Source organism: Mus caroli, unplaced genomic scaffold, assembly GCF_978045245.1.
Source record: "Mus caroli unplaced genomic scaffold, Mus_caroli_1 scaffold_10, whole genome shotgun sequence".
NCBI lineage: Eukaryota > Metazoa > Chordata > Mammalia > Rodentia > Muridae > Mus > Mus caroli.
The window spans coordinates 51,105,628-51,132,784 of NW_028227265.1; the positions used below are offsets into that span (position 1 = coordinate 51,105,628).

At 42.6% G+C, this 27,157-nt stretch overlaps 1 protein-coding gene and 1 long non-coding RNA gene across 3 annotated transcripts in view; one reads left to right on the forward strand and one right to left on the reverse strand.

Annotated features, from left to right (window-relative positions):
- On the forward strand, positions 1 to 26,483 carry LOC147002375 (uncharacterized). The gene is made up of 3 exons (XR_015048626.1): positions 1 to 135; positions 23,364 to 23,492; positions 25,720 to 26,483. It is a non-coding gene; the product is annotated as an uncharacterized LOC147002375 (long non-coding RNA).
- Positions 1 to 27,157, reverse strand: part of Slc10a7 (solute carrier family 10 member 7) — a 232,370-nt gene that overhangs the window by 147,966 nt on the left and 57,247 nt on the right. For both annotated transcript variants that reach the window (XM_021170488.2, XM_085843802.1), the window contains exon 5: positions 7,015 to 7,053. In XM_021170488.2, the coding sequence (XP_021026147.1) occupies positions 7,015 to 7,053 (39 nt within the window). The remainder of the gene's footprint in view (positions 1 to 7,014; positions 7,054 to 27,157) is intronic.

Below are 27,157 nucleotides of genomic sequence, written 5' to 3' on the forward strand. Positions count from 1 at the left end.
CAGAGCTCTGGAGCTTGGGACCGACACCCTGCAGCCAGAGCCAAATTATCTTGGGCCATCTTTAGTGCCCTTAATATTCAGTCCTTTATTGTTCCTCTTTGTGTGGGAGCTACTCTCTTTTGGACAATGAGTGAGGTAAGTCCTTCGGAATGTACAGAAACCTAGCCCTCCCCCACCTCTAAAACCAGAAGGTTAAGATGACATCAGAGGCATCTGAGGCCAACAGCAGAGAGGAAGCCTCTTTGCTGCAACTAATCTACCTAATGTGTTTAGAAAGTGTTTTATTTATGATTTTCTGTGCCCTTGTTATTATAAAAGCTTTATGAAACTGCTTCCATATTGAAATAGGGGATTTGTGGAGCCCTTAGTCTGTGTTCCTGGTCCTCTATCCCTCATATTTGGCTTTAGAATCAGCTTGTGTTCCCTTTGGGTGAGCTCTGTGTTTTGTGTCCCGCTGTTAAATGAACCAGTGGTAATACTTTGTCACTGTGTGTGTAAGCTAGGATCCACTCTGTTGGCTGAGACGGGGTCACTTCCTGGTCTGTAACTCAAATGTAGGGTAGGCTGGTTAGCCAGCAAGCTCCATGCACCCTCCTGTATCTGTGGTCCTGAGCTTGGAATTTGAGCACAGAGCACAGTGCACAGTATCTGGCCCACCTGAGCCTCAGCTTGTGTGGCTAAACTAAGCTAATCAGCACGACTAGTCAAACTAGCCAGCAACCCAGCCTTCAGGATGCCTGTTAGTCCCAACAGGTGGTTTGCTCCATGCTGTAAAGGGAAACATCTGGAAAACAAGCTGTAAAGGCAAAGTCCTTTCAAAAGTCTTGATCCTGTGACACCCAAGCTACAAGGATGAGTTTGAAATGGTGCTGTGCAGGGTGGCACTAGCCACCTGGAAACAAGGATGCTTGTTTGTTCTTGTTGTGGGTGGCCCTGGTGTTGTTTGCATTTTGATGTTAATTCCATTTACCCTGGAGGGGCAGTCTGGATGAGTACTCAGGTGACTTCTTGTGACCTATCCCCTAATGAATAAAGGAGCCAATCACTGAACGAGTAGGCAGGACTTTCGGTTGGATGGAGGAAGAGAGGAAGCAGGAGAAAGTTAGGGGCTTTGGGGATGGGGATAGCAAGAGAGCAAGATATTGGGGAGAGCAAGAGAGCAAGATATAGCTACCAGACTTAATGGCAAATCTGCCAGTATTTGCCACAGAGGATTTGGATTTAATATGGCTTACAAGAATAGGATTCTAGGGCTGGAGAGATGGCTCAGTGGTTAAGAGCACTGACTGCTCTTCTGAAGGTCCTGAGTTCAAATCTCAGCAACCACATGGTGGCTCACAAACATCTGTAATGAGATCTAATGCTCTCTTCTGGTGTGTCTGAAGACAGCTACAGTGTACATACATATAATAAATAAATCTTAAAAAAAAAAAAAAGAAAAGAAAAGAATAGGATTCTAGTTGTCGTGCCAGTGATTGAGTTACCACTGTTTCTGAACTAAGTTTGTGTGATGTCTTCCTTTACACAGTGGTTCATCTGGGTTTGAAAGAGAAAGGGATGGCAGAAAAGCATGGGTTTGCCAGATGTGAACCACAACGGCTGTGAGGGTTTTGAAGCACGGGGCTGGCATGGTAACAACCCTCCCACTGTTGGAACTTAGTGAGCTGGGTGAACAGATTTTGGAGCTCCGGGCCAGAGAGTCTGCTAAGATGAGAACACTCAGCTGGAGCCATGTGGCCCACCAGTGCCTGGTGTAGCTCGGGAAGTTCCAGTTCTTTTTAATATTTCCAGCAACATGTTCTGGCATTAAAGTTTAATGAAAATCAAGTAAGTTGTGAACTTTGAGGGGTAAACCAAGATTCCAAGTAAATAATTTGGATTGGTTAAAATCAACATCATCATTAATAATGAGCAAAATGACCTCCGTATACATGAACTAAATACATGCTAGACTTAGGTAAAAGAAGGGAGGGAAGAAGGAAGGGAGGAAAGAGAGAGAGAGAGAAAGAGAGAGGGAGGGAGGGAGGAAGGAAGGAAATTTCTAGCTTCCAGCATTCAGGAGACTTGGGCAGTAGCATCATTAGTTCAAATCAGACCTTGTGCAGAGAGCAGGGTGAGCAGGAGGAGGAGGGGAGAGAGGGAAGGAGAGGGAGAGACTGAGTGTTGGAAGAGAAGGAAAGAGAAAGGTGAAAGGAGGAAACACTGTCTTTATTAACATTTGAGAGTCTTCACTATTTTTGCTGGCACCCTCTTCTGGACTCTATAGGCACTAGGTACACTCATGTGCATGCAGGCAGACACACCTCCTTCTGAGGAGGATGTAACATCAAAACACTGCTTTTGAAACATGTAAGTTTTACACTAGATACATGGGCATCTGCACTATGTAGGATACAGGGGCATCTGCACTTATGTGAGATACAGGGGCATCTGCACTATGTGGGATACAGGGGCATCTGCACTATGTGGGATACAGGGGCATATATGCACTCAGACATCATCTTAGTTCTCGAGAACACATGGAGCTACCAAATTCTATTCAAACCTCATCAAGAAGGAAATCTTCAGTCCCTCACTACATCCCACAATAACAATAAGCTGAACAACTAAAATGAGCAGAGGAGGAGGGGTCACTAGTGACTCAACTTAAGAAATCCTCTGTGGCACAAGAAATTTATGTAAATTGAACTCATCTATCATTAGTTATTACCAGTATGCTTCTACTAAAAAAAGTTCTGTGTAACAATTAGTTCTTAAAATCACTGTGTTTGAATTAGACCTGGAACATTATTAAACTAGCTATAAATGTGTACCATATTTTATTTGTTATACCTGAAAAAATCAACTAAAGTACACTTCAGTCTTTCTCTAACATTTCTTCTAATAAAAGTTTTTCAAAAGTTTCAGGTAATCGGAATTAACTTGAGATATTAATATATATCAGACTCTGATATATACTAGAATGTATAAATTATTATAATACATGTGTGCTGATAGAGTATATAATAGAGAATATATACAGACTCTAACATATGTGTCCTCTGGTTATAAGTATTCATTTCTTTTGTGTATAAAAATATGCACATGTTCACATACATACACAAGGAGGAATAGTCACATATAACATATGCACACACACACACACACACACACACAGGTATGATTACTCATAACCATTGATTCAGTTTGTCTTAGCTTACAGCACTTGGCAGAAATAATGTCTTTATTTGGTGGATTTTATTAGTCACACATAAAAACGTCTAGTATCAGAGACTGGACCAACACCTAGATGTAAATTTTAGCTCAGAGCTCTTTCTATATGATACAAGTGTTTCTTTGAGTTATCCCTACCTACATCCATGTGGTTCTATAGATAAATGATATGACTTGTCCATATTATACATGGGAAAGTATCTGGCTCAGTTAATATTCAGTGAAGAAAGAACTCAAACCATCCTGCTTCCAGTCAAGTGGCTACTACCTATAAGCACAAAATTCTTTCATAAAGAAAATTCCCCTAGAGACTGCCATATCCAGGGATCCATCCCATAATCAGCTTCCAAACGCTGACACCATTGCATACACTAGCAAGATTTTGCTGAAAGGACCCAGATATAGCTGTCTCTTGTGAGACTATGCCGGGGCCTAGCAAACACAGAAGTGGATGCTCACAGTCAGCTATTGGATGGATCACAGGGCTCCCAATGGAGAAGCTAGAGAAAGTACCCAAGGAGTTAAAGGGATCTGCAACCCTATAGGGGGAACAACATGATGAACTAACCAGTAACCCGGAGCTCTTGTCTCTAGCTGCATATGTATCGAAAGATGGCCTAGTAGGCCATCACTGGAAAGAGAGGCCCATTGGACTTGCAAACTTTATATGCCCCAATACAGGGGAATGCCAGGGCCAAAAGAATGGGAATGGGTGGGTAGGGAAGTGGGGGGAGGGGGGTATGGGGGACTTTTGGGATAGCATTGGAAATGTAATTGAGGAAAATACGTAATAAAAAAATGTTAAAAAAAAAGAAAATTCCCAAATAATAGCAACAGCCTTCCTTATGAATGATTTATAATTCAGAAGTTCCCCTCTGACAAGGGAGTTTTCTTCATAATACCAACTCAAAGACCAACCTCTCACATCATTCCACTAAAATAAGTTCTTTCTTCACACCGTGCATACTTCTGAGTATTCCTCATGGACAGAGAGTACAAGCTGATGCTTGTCTTGTACACTCTCTTCTTTAGTGGCAGAAATTGTGGCAAACTGCTACATTCACTGAAGAGGTGTGATTGTGAGGTTAATTTCTGCAAGAAGATCTTAGTGGAAGGATGATGTTGGGATTTCAGGAGTGCTACCTTGGATATGGGAGGGGGAGCAGGCAGTTCATGAGCCAACAGGGAAGGAGACCACATGCTACAGACGGGGGAGCAGAAAGACACGAGCCCTGTCCCCTGAGAGACCAAGGCGTCACATCATATTTGCATGAGACCTGCATGCATTTTATCAACTAAAGTTTGTTGTAATTATGTTAAAGAAGGAGGGAAAATAGAATTATCTGTATTACAGTGGGGTAAAGCATGCACAGTGGCAGTTTTAACTCTCAACCCCTGCTAGTAATCTTCAACTCTGGCAAAGAAAAAGGAGAGAAGAGGAAAGAAGGTAGGCCATGTAACAAGTAAGAAAAGGCACTTGTGCTACTTTACATGCTACCATACCATACAGCAGCACCTGCAGTTTAAGGCTAGCGTGGAGAGATGCCCTCAGTCAGACCTCTGTACTGAGTACACATTGCCTGTGCCACCCAATGCATCTAGAATATCATTACCACCGTGTATCTATAGTGACATCCTTTCTTTAGCTTCTTAACTTTGATATGGCTTTTGTGTGTGTGTGTGTGTGTGTGTGTGTGTGTGTCCGTCCCATCCACAGGCTACTATAGCGACCTTGTATTTCTTTATAGTCTCCAGATCTACTTGAAAACTACCTATATGGCCAGACTTCCATAAACAATTCTGATCCATTAGATGTACTAAGGTTTAAATAGAAAAAGAAAAAGTGAAGAAAGGAAGGAGAGAGCCTGAGTAAGAGCACACAGCTGCAGGAGAATGCAAAGGCTCTTGGTGGAAGCTCTCCTTCTGGGACCTGAACATGCATCTGGGCCTGAAAGAGAGAAAGCTAGAGACTGGCTTCCTTGGCCAACAGAAAGCTCAGGCTTCATGCCATGATCATTCTCTCCAGTGAGTGGACAGTGAGTGTGGCTTCACACAATTACTTTATTGCATTTTCTCGGGTATCATGGGTATTTCGTGATTAACCAACCCAGGTTAGGAAGCGTGCTTCAGAGGGGATGCATAGGATTTCAAACCACTCCACTGCTGGCTCCTGGGAAATCTGTACTTTTACCCATATTATTCTGTTAAACATGCATGTGCATGTTTGAAACAGGTCTCACTTTGTAACTGAAGATAGCTTTTAAACTTGTAGCAATCCTACTGCATAGCCTTCCAAGTGCTAGGCTTACAGCCATAGCTACCATACCTGGCCAAAGGTTATTTTTAAATAGACTTTACTATTTTGCTTCTAAGCCCAATAAAAATATGGCATCAAAAACAAACAGACAAGTTCTCTTGCCTCTCTTACTCTCTTGCCTCTTTCTTGCCTCTTGCTCCGTCTCTCCCCATTCCCTTCCCCCCTCTCTCCACGTGGTCATGGCTGGCCTCTGCTTCTCTACTCTCTCCTTCTCTCTGCCTCTACTACTCTCTTAACTCCCCTCCCAATGCCCTAAATAAACTCTATTCTATACAAAACAAAAACAAAACAAACAAACAAACAAAACCATCAAAACCCAAAACCTCATCTGTCCCAATGGGACAGAATCAGCAGCCTGTGAGGGCAGCAGCCCCCAGAGCTGTGCAGCATTCTCTGGAACTAACTTAACAATATATGTGAAAGCCTGAACTCCCATTTACTTCATACAGTTAAAAAACATGTGACATAGAGAATAATAAGCATACATACTGGACTCAGAAGCCAGTTTACATTCATTGCACTGGTTTTATTCCCAGTCATTTTTAAGTCACTACACTAAAGGTCTATAAATGAGCTGTGCACCTAAATCAGATATTCTACTTCATCTTCGTGGATTTAGCAAATTTGACAGTATAAGCAGTATTATTAAATAATAATAAACTGTTTCTTTATTCTTTTATAACATAAATCAAATATTGTGATAACTTATTTTAAAAGTAATTATCTAAAGGCTAAAACAACAGCCTTGGAATTGCGGTGGCTCTGCTTATAAAGGTGGAACTACTTTTGGATCATTTTATATATAACTTATATCTCAATGTCTTTTGAAAAAACTATATTTTCTTGCAACTACACATAAATTATATCCTCATATCAGTTTTGTTGTTGTTGTTCTTGCTCCACAAAGATTTCTCAGACAGATCCAAGACTGTGGGTACCTTCTTTGACAGGGAAATGTAGAAAATAAATGACGACCCATAAATTAGCATTCCCTTTCTGACCAGCTGGGTCATGTTTCCTTTTCAAAATCCTGTGTCCCATGACACAAAATAATAATCTTCAAAAGAAGCTCATTAAGTGATCAATATATTGACATAACCTCTATAAGGAGACACAACATTTTCATCAATATATTCACATAACCTCTATAAGGAGACACAGCATTTTCATCAGTATATTCACATAACCTCTATAAGGAGACACAGCATTTTCATCAGTATATTCACATAACCTCATAAGGAGACACACAGCATTTTCATTGATTCCCTGAAGCCATTGGTGGACAATTAAACCTGAGCCTTCCAAATACACTGTAAGAGAGAGTCACTTGTTTGGGCTTACTGATTTTCCTCAGGGTGTAAGTTCGGGTACACGTAAAGATCCCAAAACTTTCATATTTAACTAAGAGTGAAAGAAGTTCAGCCCTTCCTAAATCATTTGTGTAAAGCAACATCTTAAGAAAAATTAAAAGCAAGACTACTCACCAAAAAACTTCCAAATGCTGAATTAAATATCGCAGCTGCCTGTGGAGAAAATAAATGGGAGAGAAGCTCACTGAAAGCAAGCAGAAACAGGGCAAGCAGAGATTCCATCCTCCCTCTCCCCTGCTGCAGAGGTTCCCATCCTCCCTGTCCCCCGCTGAGCCGCAGTCACTACTTTCAAGGCTCCCTAGCTAGTGCCCTGGAGTTTACTAAGATAGATGGCTGCAACCCAGGAGCCCATTCATAATGGTCTCAGAAGCAGGCAGGGAAAGGCTTGGCAGGAGATGCTTCAAATCTGTATGGCGGTCCAAAAGAACCCATTCCCAATAGTAAATCAAAGCTTGGTATTGATTTCGCTGCTAGTACTATGAAAACAGGGGGTTGGTTTATATGTAACAATGCTTATTAATTAGATGGTAAGACAAGCACTAATTACTCCCAATCAAGGAACTGTCACCACTAGGTGACAGCTATTGTCCCACACTTTAGTACCAAGGACAGGGCCGTTGAGACCAGGAGAACTGTCATGTTAGTCATTTCTGAGTTGGAAACAATCAGGAAACATGCAATTGGTACCCAAATAAAAGAAGAAACAATTGACTCGGCTTACCAAAGCATCCTTGAATACATGGAGAAGCTATACACCTGTCAACTAAGTCGGCCCCTGTGTTCCACAAAGCTACGCGCCAGTGCCATAGTCCTGATGGCTTTTCACATTACTCAAAATGAGAGAGGAAAGGAAAGGGAAGGGAAGGAAAGAAGGAAGGAGAAAAAGAAAACTAAAACTAGGCAAAAGACAAAAAACAAAACAAAACAAAACAAAACAAAAAAGGTAGAGAAAACCTGTTCAAACGCCCAGCCAGTCCAGCATCGGCTAATCGGTTAATTGGTTAATCGCTATGGACACTCAGCTGCAATGGAGAAAGGACGTCAATTTGGGAAGTTTGACTGAAGTCCAGAGCTCGGCTAAGCTATAGCTGAGAGTGCTTCTGCTCCAGACCAGGACGAAATGAGAGTGAATGCGTAATTAGGCCGCTGGCTCCAGAGAGCTTGGCTCTCTGATGCCACTTCATAATTAATTCAAAGCTTTGATAATTTCATTAGATTTCTCCTTTGCTGGCCCTATCAATAAAAGATGGCACTGGACCGCAGGTCCTCTGTGGCAGGAACACAGGCAACAAGCACAGACCAGGGAAACCTTTGCATCCTGACAGGGACAGCGGCATATGGCGCCCTGTGTTGTACTGGGAGAGATCAGGAAGAAAAAGGATTCAGCTACATAAAATATTACAGATGACAACCATCAACCATAGCAACATATTTTAGCATCATCCTAGAATTGCACTATGAGCAATTCCAGCAAACTTCCACAGAGAGAAAAATAAAAGGGGTACAAGTGAGCTGTGGTCAGAACAACAGGGACTGTGTACTTCCAACAGTTCCTACACAGAGACCATATTCTGTGCTCAAGATAGATTTATCCTTTTCAAAGAAACGGGGCTTCCCTCCAGAGCACCGCCTTCCAAATCATCTTCAGATCCTTTAGCCAGGCGGCGGTGGCACACGCCTACCCTTTTACTAGACGGCAAGTGAGTCCACCTAGCGTTTACAGAAACGTGGAGTTACCAGAGGTAGAACTCAGAAGTCAAACCTCTCACTGAAGGAAACCTAAGGACCCGGTCTCCCCAGTTTGCCTTTGTGACTGTGTTCAGGCTGCATAGATTGGTCTGAATTTTTATTTGGGCCACCCCCAAGGCAGTAAGCCAACAGGTTTTATGAAATGATTGGTTTAGAGTTCTGGGTGCTCCAAAGACCAGGTGAAGCTGAACAGAGCCTGCAGGGCCCGCTGTACAACAGTAGTCCAGGAGGGAATTGCCACTGTGAGAGTTTCGAGACTGTCATATATGCAGTTTAATGTTTATGACCTGAGCGTTCGCAGATATGGGGAGGGATATCCAGTACCTTCACAAAATCTACAAAGCATTCGCTAAACAGAGCTCCCTCCATTTCCTTCCCTACCCCATTATACTACTCCCAATTCCCAAATTCAGGATATCACAATATTTCTTACATCATTGCTCTCTGACCTAAAAGGATTAATTCCCCCATCAAGGGGATGGGTAGGACGTAAGCAACTCACAATTATCTTAACAAATCAGCTCAGAAACCACCCTTCTTAGTTTCCAGGGAGCCAGCACCATACATACATTAGTGTATATGCATTGCACTCATAGGTGGCCTGAACAAACCCATGCCAGCTGCTAGGACACTGGGCTTCTCTCCGCCATGACGCCTGTCACACTCTATTCGCCTCTGCTCACACGTCCCCCTGCCCCACTGAAGGCAAAGGTCTCCTAAGGAAGGTGTGTGATGAAGTTCATCTTAAGCATGAACTGAACGCGCTCCCAGAACTAAAGAAACAAAGAAGGTGTCCTGAAATTCCAAAATCCACCTCTCCTAAGCTTGTCTACTTGCTTGTCCTACTATACTTGACAGAATCCAAGGACTGACAGAGACTGGATCTGATGCCTCATAAATCTTTAAAGAAAACACAAGACCCATGACCTGAGCCTGAGACATGAGCTGCCACATGCAGTCTGCTCGGAACCTGAGATCTGGGTTTACAGCACAGCACTGGTTACTGGCACTTGGAATCTTGTTCTGAGGCCCCCTTACTAAAGCCTGGTCCCCAGCTGATGGGGCCTTTAGGGCACAGAACATACTGGCAGGAAGTTAGATCACCAGGGATATAACACTACAAATATTACTGGGACCTCAGACCTTTCCTGTTCTCCCTTTTCTGTTTCAGGTAAAGAATAAAGAAGCCTCCTGTATTCATTCATTCTCAGTCTCTCTCTCTCTCTCTCTCTCTCTCTCTCTCTCTCTCTCTCTCTCTCTGTGTGTCTCTGTGTGTGTGTATGTGTGTATGTGTGTGTGTGTGTGTGTATGTGTATGTGTATGTGTATGTGTGTGTATGTGTGTTGCTTTCATTGTATCTAATAAGGTATTTTAGTGATACTTTATGACATATTATGCAACATGACTTTGTTAAGTTACTTGGTAAAGTTCAATTTTCTTCATAACCTATCTGCAATCATTTAAAATAAATTTCCTTAAACCTGGAAACAATTGGGGTGGGGAGCTTTGAAGCCATAGACACACTCCTTTCCATTACTCAACGGAATGCTGCTGTCAAGTCCTACTTTAGGGAAAGCCTGAAGCTCACACATTCCAGGATGCAGGGGTCTGCCCAGATTTCATGCTCTGGACTTACATAAACATATCTAGTCCCTTTAACATATGAACACTTCTGTGCTTCTCATGGTATTATATCAAAGTCTGTCTTGGAGGTGGTCCTTCTGTTGTTCCCTTATATGTCTACTAAATTAAAAAAAAAAAAAACAAAACTGAAAATCCACCACTTACATAAAACAAGAATGATTTATTACAAGTAATTTGTGAAGCTCTTGGCTTTTGTTGCTGAATATCCTGACTCTGGATTACAGTACAGGAAAATGTTTCTAAGATGTTAAAAGGATGCTTGTGGCTGTCCTAAATTCCTAATAATGATCTAAGATAAAGAACACATGTGGAGGGTACACACAGGTCAGAAGCCAAACTCAATCTCACACCTGCAAAAAGATGGCAAAACTGGGCCAAGGCGCCCTTCCTCTGCACTTTAGATGGAGTCTGGAAACCACAGAGAAGAATAATGGATGAAAAGTCCCGGAAGCCCTGCTTGGCTTTCCTCTTCTTTCTGCAGAGAAGGCTCATGTGTCCTCCCTCCCTCCTCTCAAGTTGGGGGCAGGAGAGTCATTCACAAGCAAACAACAATGGAAGCAATAAAGATTGCACAGAACCAAAACGCTCATCGCGTCCTTGTGCTGGCTGACGGTCGACCACACTCTATGCTTGACTGCAGAGGAGCAGTGGGCCCAGCTCTTAGACACCTGTACTTCAGACCTGAGGGGAAAGGGTGGGAGTTTGAACCAAGTATGCTTCACTTCTGTGATGGTGTAAGGTTATCTCAAAGCCACGTGAACCAAAGTGATGCCTCAGAACAGGCTCCTTTGTTCTGGACTCACTTTGAGAGACCACACTAAAGAAGAGACTTTGGCAACAGCAGTCTGGAGGGAAGGATTAAAGGCTGGAGTGAAGTGTAAAGAACCATGGGTTGTTTAGTAACAGTGAGCAAATCCAGATTGCTAAGCACGTGACCATGAGATGTGATGGTGTAGCTGTCCAGGGAGGAGGTGGGAAATACCTCAGGTTTACAACTCTTACATTCAGTGAAGGGCTGAAGCAGATCACTAAGCACTTAGCAAAAACAAAATGAAACAGATCCTCGACACACAGAAGTCGGGCCACAGCAGCGCGGTCAAGCACAGGAGCTGACACTTCAGCCATGCCCGTGGTGGTGAAGCCGGGCTCTGGCCACCACAGTGAGAGTCAATGCGGAGCGGAGGAACAAAACCCTGCACCTATGACAGAGTGACCAGTAACACAAGGCCTGCTGCAGCAGCTGACCCTGTGGCCTGATGCTACCAGGAGATGGACAAGCAGGATTTGAGACACTCAGAGATTAGATGTGGTGATTCCTGGCTCCTCTGTGTCTTTCCAGAGCAGAGCAGATGCATGTCTGTGGTCCTTGGCCAAAGCTGTTCCTACTGTGATATAAAGACAACAGGTAAGGGAAGATGGCAGCTATAGTCTATAACTGGGGGGCGTGGGGGTGGGGTGGGGTAGGGAAAAGATGTGGCTGTTTTAAAACAAGTAAAAAAAAAAAAAAAAGGCCTGAGGAAATTGCAAAAAGCTCTAGATAGCATTTTCTCAGAGATGCCAAACATTACCACAGATATGGGTTCCTATCGCTCACTACCTCGGACCTCTGGATCTCCAAAGCCTGACCTTAAACTTCCTATAATGGCTATGCCCTTCCTTCTCCAAAAGTGCATCTGGAAGCTTCTATGCCTTATAGTCAGTCCCAAGACCTGAGAGTAGATCAACAAAATCAAACAGACACTCCCCACCCCGCCTCTACTCAATCTTGTTCAATGACTTCTGATCAATGCGGATTGCAAGGAATGTGGAGACAAAAGGTCAAAACTGGGGAGCTGAGCAAAATAGTTCAGCAAGGAGACTTACTTGCTGCAGAACCTGACAACCTGAACTTGCCCTCTGGAAACCATACGGTAGGAGAGAACCAACTTCCACAGGTCGTCCTGTCCTCTACACAGAAAGGTCACATGCATCCACACACATGTGGGTCCTCATTCCACCCTGCCGCTGGGCATAGCTGCTGGGGGCTGAAATGCCGGGAGCTTGACTGCACTTATCCAACACCTGGGTGCTGGGCTTCAGGGGAGCACTGAGACACCTCTCCGGGGATGGGAAAGCACAGTCCAAGATATGGAAAGCCGAAGCTGGTATTCCCTGATTCCCCAGTCACCCAGTCACCACTGGGGACAGCAGAGAGGAGTTGGGGATGAAGTGTTGAAGGTCCACAGGCCTGAATGAGGTCAAGGACCGTTAGGGACCCAAGGGCTGAAGAGAGTGTCTAGCCAGGGGCCAGGACTGGGAGCTGTGGCTTAGCTCATCAGGGAAGGTGGTGTGGCAGCTGTCTGGGGGCACAGATGGGCCTTCTAAGGGAGACTTAACTGCAGCTCTGAAGGCAAAGGCCTCTCCATGTTCCCAAAGGTAGTTAGTTCTTGATGGAGGAGATAGTCCTTGATTCCTGGTTGTCCATTGTGGAAAATGGATGTGTACAAACTTCTCAGGGTGGACCAGAGATTCAAAACCTTTTGTAGGGAGGGAGGAGGAGCTTATTGGCTAAGCTCTCAGGGCATCTAGGTACCTCATTAGTATGGAGAACTCTGTGTCTATGTGACCACAGGTCACATTTCCTTATGTGGGAAGTGTGGCACGAGTTCCAGGTCAGAAATCTGGCAGAGAGCAGGGAGCTGCCTACCATCTCAGGTGGGTACCCTGAGTTTCTGGGAAAAACTCTACCTTCAATGTTTCCTGGCAAAATCCACTGTCTATCTCTCCCTGCCTCTCTCTGTCTCTGTCTCTCTCCCTCTCCCTCCCCCATCTCTCTCTCTCTTTCTCTCTCTCTCTCTCTCTCTCTCTCTCTCTCTCTCTCTCTCTCACACACACACACACACACACACACACACACACACACACACACACACTAAATGAAGCAAGCAAGCCAGCAAACCTGCCATGCTTTTACAATCGGCCCAACAGCCCTGGCTGATGATTTATGACATTCAGACATATCAAGTCCTAAAACGCTATGGTGATTTATCTGACCAGCCAGTCTCATGAAAAACAATTAGAATGTAAAATTTACTCTTAAGACGGTGGAATGTCACCTACCCATCTAGATATGCGTCCTACACAAACGACCCAGGAGCTAAGACCAAGCAGCCTCTGTAACCCCACAAAAAGGCCATTCCCAAGGTGCTGCTTCCTCTCTGGGGCGTGGGGGTGGGGGTGGGGAGAGATAGAGCAAGACAGTTAAAAACTACCTTTATGCCCTTAGGAATAAAACTGCTTTTAAACAAACAGTACACACAAAGAAGAACCCGATAGTCTGCTTACAAAGCATTCACCAATTTAAAGAAAGACTCAGTTTGGAGCACACTTCAATTTTTAGTCTACAAACCACTGCTAGAATTAACACAAGTACTATTTTTATAAATGTTGATACATATCCTACTTGAGAGTAAATGTTTGTTATCAAGTTATTGTTCCAGGAGTAATTCTTTCTAATTTCTCCAGGTCTACTTCTGGCCGTTTTGTTTTATAGAGCCTTTAACCTGAGGTAAACAGTGTTGCCATTCTTGTTTGTATCCATTCCTCTCAATTCAGGCATGGGAAAAAAAGATGCAAGTTCCTGTTTCTGGGCACTAAATTGAATCAGGTGTCCTCTTCTCTTAAGAAAATTAAGTTGCTCTTGTGCTGGCGTGTTTTAATGAGAGCGGAGCCAGCCGACAGTGACAAATGGCAACGACACCGGGGAGAGCATGTAAGCAGGACAATATGTGCATGGCGCAGGCTTACAGCCTATTTTTCAGTGACTACTCTCAATGACTTCGCTGTTTCTTAAGGGGCCTATTAATCTCAAATTTAGTTATTACACAACGTTTATTTGAACATATATTCTGTGGATGATGACAGTTAATAAAGGAAATCTTTCACAAGCTGTATTTTTACATATTGTTCCAACTCCAGCTCCTGGTCCTTTGATGGTATTGATGGACTAGTCCACATTGTTTGTACCAGGCTTATTTTTTTTTAAAGCACATATATTCAGATTCTTTTCTAAGCACATGGGGACTCTTAAATAACCGTTAAAATGCATAAGAAAAAAAGTCACAAAATGGTAAAAGTAAAAGGACATTTAACTGGTCAACAAAAAGAAAAAAAAAATGTTTAATGTGCAAACTGACCCTTCTAAGACAACCAGCTGCCTTTTAACACTTTTAGAGCTTGGTGCCTGATTTGCAACAGCCCTTGCATACCAATCTACTCTCTCGATGAGCAGAGACAGAGACAGAGGGCAAAATCAATTTCTTGAGGTGCAAAAAGAATCAAATAACAGCTACAGTGCTTTGCTCCTTGGCATGCTTTTTCCATAAAATACCAGGCACCAAAAACAGTGCAGATTCTGCAGTTGTTTCTAGTCAGCTTAAAAGGATCCTTTTCACATTTTCCTTAGAACATTTATCAACTCAAATTGATCCACCAATTCAGGCTTTGGTTCCGGTTCTGGGAGAAGCAGTTACTTTAAGTGAAATTGGTACATAATAAAAGAGTAAAATGTCACTGCAGCCTAGAGGAAGACTTGCAAGCAAATGTCCTTTACCATCGAGATGCATGTGACTTCCTCCTGAAATCTCAGTTTCAATAAAATCTGAATATTCTCCTGGCCAGGATCCTTAGATCTGCTGGCAAGTCCTTTACCAGGAAGAAATCAAACTCTGGAGAGGAGAGAAGTCCTTCCCGAGGTCATGGGGCTAGCAGAGAGCCAGAAAGAAAGTCCAATCTAGCCATTCTGCTGCCCTCTCTGCCACACTGGCCAGTTTAAACAGACATCCATAGACAGTGGCTTTTACACTTAAATTATAAATAGGGAAATAAATATGCAGAGGCCAATATATTAAAGCCTTTATGGTTATGCAAGAGAATGGGACTATAAACATTTTCTCCTTCATGCTATTCCTTGATTTTTAAGGATTTTGTATTGTCAACATATTTAATAAGGGGGAAAACATGAAATAAGTGTTAGATATTAAGCATACTTAGAGTCTTACTCACCAAGCTTTGAGCAAGGAAACAAAGCACAAGAGTGTGTCGACATCGGAAGGACTCAGTCAGTGTCTGGCTGAAGCTGACTGACTGGACTGCAGCCCTACCTGGCCTTCTTCACTGAACCATCACTACTGAAAGAATGAACTGTGGGTACAAACTAGCATATCAAGTCTTCCACTCAAAACGCAGAAAATTTGCTTTGCTTATACCATAATAACTGTATATAAATATCTAGAATGTCTTGGAACAGAAATCAGCTAGACTGTGACATAGTACTTAACATTTTTTTTTTGATATGCCAATTTCCTGATACTCCTTGAAGTTTGATTTTTCTTAATCTTATCTGATCTCCACAAAAAGAAATAAACCAAATATCCCTCTACTTATTCATTTGTATAACACAAATTTGTTAAGCTTATTTTGTATTTTTGAATACAGAAAGTCAATAGCCTATAGAGTCACAGTTAAGAATGACAGCCTAAAACAAAGTCAATGACTTTAAAGGGTTAAGAAAACCTGGCAGTGAAGGACCCCATTTTCCTTACAGGGCGTGTCAATATCTCCTAGGCATACAACTAGCATTTCTCTGATCAATTAATGGACGCTCTATTCAATGCCAACCATGGACAAAGCTCTCAGCACACCAGGAGAAAATCTGGCCCACAAACTCCCTTGGCACTTTGTGAAGAAGGGCGTCCACAAAACAGAAGTGACAACCTCTGTCAAAGCAATCTAGTGTTTCTTTCAAGTTTTAGACTCTAGCTTCTTCTCGACTCTGGAATTTCTGCTCCTTTCCCTCCATTAGGGCAAGAGATCTCAGAGCTTCTTAAGAGGGCAATGGATCAATCCCTCAGCAATGGCTCTCCTCACCTTTTCATTAGCAGTAAAGTAGCTTTCCTACCGTCTTCAGGGAAATAACATAACATAGCGTAGTCACAGAACTGCCATGGCCCTCTATCAGCCATCCAATCCAGGCCCTTTTCCTCAAAAAGGGTATCACTGACGTCACTAACAACAAGGCCTGTCCACCCTTCATAGTCTTCAAAGTCAGCAGCTGGATCAGTTCTTCTAGAGTTTCAGATTTAGAATATAAGTCAGAAATGACATTTTCAATACCAAGCTCGTCTCTTTCCTAACATACATACTGGAGATTATTTTTTCTCGAGGGGCCCCTCATTGTCTCCATTCCAAGTCCTGAGTGGTAACTGGTGAACTGGCTCTCAAAAAGAACAGCAATATGTGGCGCTAATGTAACATTTCTAAAAATATTTTATATTTACGTATGTGTGTATGTGTGCATGTATGTGCACGTGTGTACATACCCCATGGTGCATGGAACTTAGAAAACAAGCTGTGTGTCTCTGTTCTCCTCTTCCACCCCTGTAGGCCCTAGGGATGGGACTCAGGTCATCAGGCGTGGCAGCTAGTATCTTTTACCTGCTGACCCACCTCACCAGCTCCTAATGCAACATTTAAAGAAGAAATATTAATTTTATGAAAACTCATTTAGAAACTAAAAGATTCTGGAAAATCATTTTATAAGAACAACATTAACCTGATATCAAAGCCATCTGAAGCATCATATGAAAAGCATAAAATAATAATTCTCATGTATATAGATAAGCACAAAGGCACTTATATAATTTGAATTATTAGAACCTAGCAGCGTGCAGAATTACATCATTGTGCAATGGGTTTTACTTTAGAAATACATCGTTGCTTTATGATTTGAAAAATCAATCAAGGCAACTCACCTGATCAATTTTTTTTCTTTTTTTAAACGTTAAACTTTTTTCTTTTTTTCTTTTTTTCTTTTTTCAAAACTATCTGTCAAAATTTCAGATCACGATGATGGTACTTGCCTATAGTCCTAGCACTCAGAAGTCTGAGGAAGGAGGGTCAAAAGTTCAAGGGCAGCTTGGGACACAGAGTGAGACACACGTATTTACAGTTAGAACTCAGAAAGCGGGAGGCCGGTGAGGTGGCTGGGTGGATAATCCCCTCAGTGTGTAAGCGTAACCACCACATTTCAAACCTCAGCCTGCATGAGAGCCTGGGGAGTGGCACGGCCCTCTGTGACCCCAGTACTTGACTAGAAGGCACAGAGGATCTACCAGGATAAGCTGGCTAGCTAGAACAGATCAACTGATACTCTGTGGGGTCAGTGAGAACCTCTGACTCAGCAGATAAAATGAAACTCGATCAGGAAAGACACCCAACTTCAGTCTCTAACCTCACACATATGTGAGTGTGCAACCATATGTATGTGTGCCCACAAACAGACACATATGCATATGTATACACACAACTTAGAAAACTAGAATACATACGCATTTTCTCTGTCTGGTGAGGGTATCATGACGAGCAGTGAACAACTGAACTTCTCAAAGGTAGAAGGCTGAATGTTCCAAAACCAGCCCTGCAGCAGGATATATTCTCACTACTGTTTCTATCTGAACCCTTGGCCAGACAATGAAGACCAGGAATAAAAGTTCCAAGAGAAGGACCCAGCTATGCCACAAAAACGACCTTAACTTTGCTTAATTTGCAAAGAGATATGAAACTTAACTTGGGTTTGCATTTTAAATGCCTCTGATAGTCAAGACTGAAATTTAAACTGTCTTCAAAAACTGGGTAAAAAATACTGGCCAAACCTCTGCTCTACAGAATCCTCCAGTCGAATGTCCAGCCATGGTGAAAGTAAAATAACTTTCCCATTCTTTGCTATAATAAACACGCTGCAATTGTGTGCCTTTGTGTGTCTAACCTCCGGGTTCTGTGGGTTCCTACATAAAGCCTGCATGTATTTTTTTTTTTAATGCAGTGATAAACTTGAAATTCTCCTTCCTAATCTGCTTTGATTTTTACCTTGCCTGGAAGTCCTAGCAGTGAAATAATGCAAGACAAAGAAATAAAGGTGCACAGGCTAGAAAGGATGAAACAGACCCCACACAAAAAGTTAAGTGCGGTTTTCATACTACAGAGCATAAAATTGACATATAAAACAATATATACCAACAGGAATAATTTTACATTGAAATGAATAAAAATAGTACTTATAAGTAATATAAAAACAGGGAAAAGGTATAGATCTTGGATACTAAAACATGTAAAACACCAACAGGAGAAAAAAACTTAATTTCTAATTAGCGATGTTTTAGAGGATGGCTCGGTCAAGAGAATGTTTACAGTGCAGGAAGGAGAGGGACCTGAGGTCCAGCCCCAGATCCATGGAATCAGACATAGTGGTACAAGTGTGGCATTCCAGAGCTGAGGAAGAGGAAGAGGAGGAAGAGGAGGAAGAGGAAGAAGAAGAGGGGGAAGAGAAGAGGAGGAAGAGGAAGAGGAGGGAGATGCATCTCCCAGGGGCCATTGGCTGGCCTGCTGGCCTCAACTCCTAATTCAAGACCTTGACTCAAAACACAAGATAAGATAGCCATCGTGAGGAATCACACCCAAGGTTGACCTCTGGCACCTATATACATGTACACATATGCACTCAGACCTACATAAGTATTCCCACAGACACAACCATGCACGCACAGAGATGCATGTGCACACATGTACATATACTCTGACACACAAACAAAAACATTTAAGAGCTATAGCTCTATATTAACATGTCAAGCCTTTCTGTATTAACTTAAAGAGTCACTGTAATTTCAATACATCTACAGGGTCTTAGCACAGATGACTCAGTTTGTACCTGCTTACTTTTCAAGGCATCACTTCCTTGAGGAAAAGAGAAATGAACAAAGTCAGTCTCCTGATGTCAACACTCACTGAGAAGTCATACTGAGTAAGAGACAGGAAACTGGCTTGAGGACAGACTGTTGACCAAGATGCATGAGGACAGATGGACTGCTGACCACAGGGCACAGCACAGCAACTCTAGAGATCAACCTTTCTGGGGACGTGAGCTGGCTTTTGACAGGAGCGCTAGGGCAGCCCAGTGGGGAAAGGACCAAACTTCAGCAAGTGAGCACTGCTCAGCCAGCCACACACCAACCAGACCAAAAAGCCAAAGGGAAATCAACCACCAGACTCACCTTACAAAGCCTAAGGAACTCAGTCGTAACAGAACCATTTGATTCACACTCCATCAGCAGGGTTGCCAATGTATTAACTGGAAATTAAAACAGCTTCCTAAAATTATTGTGAGACTGAGTTAGATGGTTATATATAAACCCAGGTTTCATACAAAATATCATAAAGCCAGGCGGTGGTGGCGCATGCCTTTAATCCCAGCACTCGGGAGGCAGAGGCAGGCGGATTTCTGAGTTCGAGGCCAGCCTGGTCTACAAAGTGAGTTCCAGGACAGCCAGGGCTATACAGGGAAACCCTGTCGCGAAAAAACAAAACAAAGCAAAACAAATCATAAAACCTATAGCCCAGATGCATAAAAGTATCTGTTCTCCGACATAAGAATAAAAAATTATCACAGCAGGTAAAAAAGGAACACTTGTAAAAGGATCCGCAGAAAAACAGCCTTCTTTCCTGCACCCGCACCCCAATGGCTCTTCAGTACACACCTCTGCACTTGGGGTTCATGTTTACTGAACTTATAGGGTTCTAAACCTGTGCCTCGCATCACAAGTAAAACACACATAGCTTGTTAGGTGCACCTACAAGTAGACTGGATTTATTTAAATGAATGCAATCCAAAAGGTCAATGAGGTGTAAAGGAAAGACAGGAGAGGTGCTGGGCATGGACACGGGCCTGAAGGAGGGAGGGGCGGGAGGGACGAGAGGAGCGGGAGGGAAGGTGTTTTTTGCCAAGCCTGATGACTTGATTTGATCCCTAACACCTACAAGTTCTGCAAGTTGTCCTCTATCCCCACATTCATATTCTCTCTCTCTCTCTCTCTCTCTCTCTCTCTCTCTCTCACACACACACACACACCACACAAAATGCAATACAAAATTATTTAAAAAAAACAAAAACAGTGATCAGAGTTGGCATACAACTCAGTGGTACCTAGAATGCAGGAAGAGTTCCATCTACAGCACCAAAAATGATTAGAACAACTTTCTTTAAAAAGTGTGTGTGCATAGCCGGGCGTGGTGGCGCACGCCTTTAATCCCAGCACTTAGGAGGCAGAGGCGGGCGGATTTCTGAGTTCAAGGTCAGCCTGGTCTACAAAGTGAGTTCCAGGACAGCCAGGGCTATACAGAGAAACCCTGTCTCAAAAAAACCAAAAAAAAAAAAAAAAAAAAAAAAGGTGTGTGTGCGCACATGCATGCGCACGCACCTGTATGTGCATTCCCATGAGTGAGTGCACGCTTATGCAAGCCGTGTCACTCATGTGGAGGCCAGAGGGCAATCTCAGATGCCAGTGCTCACCTTCCACCCTGTGTGAGCTGGGGTCTCTTGTGCCACTGAATGTCACAGGCTGGCGGGCCTCCAGGAACTCTCCTGACTTCAGCCTCCCATCTCGCTGTAAAACCACGGGACTACATCTGCGCACTATCATGTCCACTTTCTGATTGATCTGAGCTCGGGTCCTCACACTTGCATGCAAGCACTTGATCCTGTGAGCCATCAGTCCAGCACCCTAGAATAACTTCCCAGGAGAAAGCAAGAGACGGGTTCTTCCTTTATGACTGTGCTGCCAAAGCGAACAGGAAAGAAAGGCACTGCCATTGTTGCAGGACAAGGACACCAACTCAGTTTCCTCAAACAGCATTATACATGTCAATAATTACCAAGTGATTATGACTTGGATGGATTTTGTTAAATAATTAATAAAAATTAAGATCACTATTAAAATTTAAATCTTATTTTTCAAATGAAGACTAATTGAATATACTTTTCAGTACCTATGAAACACTGATTCTGCTAAGTTAGTTGAATGAACTTTCTCCTTTATAGTGAGTGTACCACTGGGAGGAGAGAGGGGAGGGAGGGAAATTAATTAATTAACTAATTAATTAATTAATTGAAAGCCTAACACTAAAAGATGGTAGAGAATGCTCTTACATCCTGGTTAGCTGATCAGAAATTAGAATATTCGTCACCTAGGAAATACAGTTGGGCCTGGCCAGAAGACTTAGTGATTGCTAACTTCTTCAATCCTTAGTTAGTCACCGGAGGAGGGAGAGCCAAACAAGACTAAATTTGGAATTTCACTGGAAAGCACACACACACACACACACACACACACACACACACACACACACACACAGAGCTGAGTGTAAAACCCAGCTTTAAGGCAGCATCATTTACCTGTAGGAATACTAGGGTAATCCTGATGAATGAAGTAGAGAAAGTCTCCCATTTCCTAACTGGACAGCAGCCTGGCCAGAGTGGAAGGGACTCGCCTGAGAGCACATCACATCTGACAGTGGCTGGCCTGCAATTGCAGGCAAGAGCTTCCAAACACACGTCCTTCCCAGGCCGTTAGTCTTTATCTGACTCTAATATACTATGTAGATAGGCTATATATGAATATCAAAAATACATGGCAAGGAATCACACAGACACACGAAAGAGTAAAACACTAGTCAGCAAATGGCAAAGCACTAAATCGACTTCCAATTTTGATTAAGGGTATCCTTCTGTTAGTGACTCGGGGTATATTAGCTTAGTGCAATGGCCATAGCACCACAACTAATGGACTGCCAGGAGATGATTTAATAAAGAGGCCCAGCTGAACAGCGGGGTATAACTAACTGTGACAACCTGAGGCTTTCTTCTGGTCAAACATTTTATATCTGTAAGTACTTCCTTAAAAAAAAAAAAAGCCTGAAAAGACAACTCACAGAGGGCTTCACTGTAGAACCGCAGCCCAGATGTGCTATGTAAGCTCAGAGTGCGGAGAACTTCCAGGCTCCATTTGTAACACAGTTAGCAACCTCGTTCAACAATGCATCCAGCAACTACATTTAGTGCCGTGGGTGGTCAGTTAGAGTGATGCAACAGAGCAAGGCCTTAAGTGTCACCTTCTAGATGACCCTTGAAAGTGGGGGTGACAGAATAAATATTTCTTTTTTTTAATATTTATTTATTTATTATATGTAAGTATACTGTAGCTGTCTTCAGACACTCCAGAAGAGGGTGCCAGAATAAATATTTCTACAAAATGTTTAAAAAGAACTATGTCTGTGACTGAAGAGGGCTAGGGGGAAGGGCCTCTTTCTAGTCCTGATAGGCCAGCATCAACATCTTCATCAGTGTTTAACACGCCACATAGTCCACTTGACCCAACGATGCCACTTCTAAAAACTTATCTAAGAAAGAATGAGAGACTTAGCTCAAACAAGGATAAGGCCCTGGGGTTCGGGTCTCCCTCAACTATAAAAAGAAAAAAGAAATTATCTAAGAAAATATGTTGCCAGCAAAAGACTTAGCTAAATTTATTTTATTATTTTATTATTTATTTATATCTATTATTTTAAATAACAAACCCACAAGTTTATAAAGAGATAAAGACACACAGACTATACCTAAAAACATGGTTATCTACCAGTAAGCAAAGAAATGATTGGGATATATTTTCTAGATTATCATTAGGAGCATATGCTTTTATGTTAAAAAGGAACCAAACAGGAACATAAAATCCAACCCTACTGTCATTGTGGAATAAGGATTTAATTAGGGTTTGTTGAAATGCAGTGTACTATATGAGAGTGAATGAAGGCCAAGAACCTTTCTCTTGATAGTTGAGCCAAAATTACACCTAGGTATGCCATCATGTGAAAATATAAACTAACTCCAAAATTTTTAAAAAAATCACTAATAGAAATAAGCAATAATTAGATGTTATTAGAAAAGAATTCTTTTCTGTCATTATCAAAGTGACTGTTTCTAGGGGGGATAAATCACAAATGAAGACGCAAACTATGCCTGACAGAAGACCTCGAAGGAGAAAGACAAAGGCTTAAATGCTAAAAGCCCCAGACTGTGAACATTCTCATTTCCTTTAAAATGAAGCGCTTTACACTTTGAAAAGGCATCTCTTTAACCGAGTCCTTCTAAAAGATGGGGACGTCTGTTTCAGATGTGAGACACCAGTTCTTAATTTGTTTTTTAGGATGCTCAGTTTCTTACAAAATGAAGACATGGTTTCCTGTCTGCACCCGTCCATCAAACAGCTAGACACAGAGAAAGATTTAAGGAGGAAACCACTGTTGTGCCTGCTGGAGCTTCTGCTAAATTATCTGTAAGTGCTGGGTTTGGTGGTACACATTGGCAATCCATGATCTGGGAGACTGCAGCAGGAGGATCAAGGTCAGACCCCAGTATATGGTAAAACCTTGCCTCAAATCCCAATCAATTAACTAATTAGTTAAAATAAAATTTGTGTTTATAAAGCCCAGGGAAGTATTAGGTCGTCTATGGCAGGATTACTACATTCTTGTCCCTTTTTCTCTCCCCGTTTTTTCTCCATCTCTTCTTTTCTCTCCCTATATTCTGTGTCCCAGAAACTTGTCTATCAGGTTCATGAGGAACATCACTGAAAACAGGTTTATGAGCACTCTAGTTTTCTATGTATAAACACAAGAAAATAAATAACTTGAAAGTAAAAATACTACTTTTTCTTTGAGAACTGTGTTTGGGCTATCTTACAAACTTACCGTGATTTAAAAGTTACCACTGGGAAAAAAAAAAAAAGTTACCACTGAGAAAATGTTTAAACCAAACAAGGTTTACGGGCATAATCAAATTCTGGTAGCCTTTTGAAAGAACATTTTTGATCCAATATCAAATAATTCACTTGAAGTCCTCATTCTCTCAGCCACTGATAGTGCTGTGTAACATTTTAAAAAAGTTTTTGGGAGGGCATGGGGTACTTTTGGGATAGCATTGGAAATGTAAATGAAGAAAATACCTAATTAAAATAATTTTTTTAGTTACGGGTATGTGTGTGCCTATGCATTATATGTGCATGTGAATGAATGTGCCTCGAGGCCACAAGAGGGCACTAAATCCCCTGCATCTGGAGTTACAGGCATGTGCTACCTGATACAGTGCTAGCAGCAGCCAAAGTCAGGCTCTCTGCAACAGTGCTGCTATACTTGGAAGCTCGGTGCCATCCTCAGAGGCTTAGCTCCAGCACTCCATACTGCAGCAGACAGAAGGAAGCAACCTCTGGTTCTTCCAAGGTCACAACGATGCCTACACAAAATCTGTTTATAAATCAAATGCCCACCTCGGCCAGGAAGTTGCAAGGACTGAAAAATCAGGTGCCATTTACCACTTCCCACCCACTCACTCTCCAGAGCTCGTAGGCAGCCAAGTGAAACCTCTATCAGACACCATGAGTCAACCTGCATAGACAGAGCTCTTGAGAATATAGATGAGGTTACTAAAATCGGCCCTCCATGTCTACCCAGCTAGCTGAAGTCAAGCCCCGAATCACAAGCTAATTAGAGATTTTTCTGAGATGGTATTTAGCCTGCTATTTCCTTCCTTTCCTGCATCTCCATCCTCTTTCTAATCTTACATTTGAAAAAGGTTTACATCTTTTAGAGAAAAAAAAAATGTGGATGACTTTTAAAAGTGAATTCCCTTAACTACTCCTTACATCTCCTTTCTAATCCCCAACTCACTTAATTAAATTCAGTGTGAATTTAAATTGCAATTAACATCTTTTGAGGGATTACATGCTCTAATCGCAATTATACAGTGAATATTTGAAACACATACATTTTGTTACATTATCTGAAATGCAAATTGGGAGCCCAGAAAAAGATGTTTAATAAAAATGTATAGTACTGAAGACTTCATTATGGAAGCTAAGGGACTAGGCTTGAGGTTGGAAGGAAGAAAGCACGGAGAGAAGTACAAAAACAAATGGCCTCAGCCCACACCCCTGGAATCGGCCCTGCCGGGCTTCCACTTAACCCGGCTTCATCACAGTTCAAAATCTCTCTGCCAAAGGGTTTGGTTAACCAAATGGAATTTGATATCTTTCTCCCCATATCAGCAGCTCAGTCTTAAAATCGATACAATTCGATAAGGGCCAAGTACAGTGGCTCGTGCCTATCATCCCGCGACTCTGGAGACTCGGAGCCAGGAATACTGATAGGAGTTTGAGGTTACCCTGAGCTACCCAGTAAAATCTAGACCAAAGTTACAGAGACCAAGGTTACAGACTTGCTGAGGTCTGTAACAGACAGACAGAGGTGCTGTCTCCAGACTAAAAATTAAAAGATAGAATCCAAGTGATGATGGTGTATGGATTTAATCCCAGCACTCAGGAGGCAGAGGCAGGTAGATCACTATGAGTTCAAAGCCAGCCTGGTTTACAGGGCCAAGTTCTGGGACAGCCAGGGCTATACAGAAAAACCCTGTATTGTTGTCGTCATCGTCATCATCATCGAAAACATCAAAATGTCCTGAGTAATTTAATTAACTTATTTAATTTTACTGTTTCTTCAAAATAGCATCCCCGAAAAATGGAAACGCTGCTGCTCTTCCCAGAACACCTGTGCTCCTGACAAGTGTGACTCTACCACATTAAACCCTCAATAACCCCAAGCACGATTCCAGTTTATACAGCACCATGAGGCTCAGGGAAGTTTGTCGATGGCATTTGTCTCCCTCGTCACCATACCTGACAGGATGACATAAGAGAGGAAGGACTTACTTGGCTCAGAGCTTCAGAGGTCTCACCCCATCATGGCCATAAGAGTTCCTCAACTGACAGCGAGAACCAGAGCTACAGAAACCTGCAAGGCCCACAACTAGTCACCTGCTTCCACCAGCCAGCCTCCACAACCTACAAAATAGTTCCGCAAACTGGTGAACCATTTCTGGAAGCATGAGACATGAGAGACATTGCTAAGTAATGTACGCTGGAACCAAATTTAATGACTCCAGGGTGAAATGAAGACTTGACTTCTAAACTCATGCTCCTAAGAGGGAAAGACAAAAACACGGTTTTCCAATTCTGCACAGCTATTTAAAAGAAAAAGTGCAGACCATAAACACCTCAAGCAGAATTGTGGTCACCGCGGAAGGTGCATTCTCCTCAGATGAGTAAACTCTGAAAAGGATTATCAAGAAGTTATATGGGCTGGTGAGATGGCTCAGTGGGTAAGAGCACCCGACTGTTCTTCCAAAGGTCCAGAGTTCAAATCCCAGCAACCACATGGTGGCTCACAACCATCTGTAACGAGATCTGGCGCCCTCTTCTGGAGTGTCTGAAGACAGCTACAGTGTACTTACATATAATAAATAAATAAATCTTTAAAAAAAAAAAAAAAAAAGTTATATATTTGGGGCTCCTTCTGCCCAACCCAAGATCCTCCTAAAAGCCAGGTGTCCTGAGGTGGACTCCTGAGGTAGAGTTGGGCTTTATCATCTCTATCAGGGTCCCCATGGGAATCTTCCTCTCTTATCCCCGGAGACTGTATGTGTTGTTACCTCCAAAACTAGGTTTAAAAGCTCCTTTCTTTCCACTGCTGGCTTCCTGCTCACTCACAGTTTCCACCGCTGCCTTGCCTGTGCTTTCCTAGCAGAGTGGACGAGTTAAGTTAGCTCTTCCGTTCTTCCTCTGAGAACACTCACGCACTCTCGGGTGACTGTGCGATATAACACCAGCCCCACACTCAAGACAGCTGTGCTCCAGCTCATGGCCTCTGCTTGCTCTCCAGCCCCTGCAACAGGCAGCTCACAATGCCTGTATGCACTCTGGCGCCAGGGGCTCTGACATTCTTTTCTGGCCTCCATTGATACACACACACACACACACACACTAAACTAGAATTTACAATGTATGTCTTTTGTATAATCTCCAATTGTTGGGGGCTCTGTTATTTACAATGCCACTGCTAAAGGATCTCCTGGACGCAGCTCCCCTAGGTATTCCCAAGGATTCTG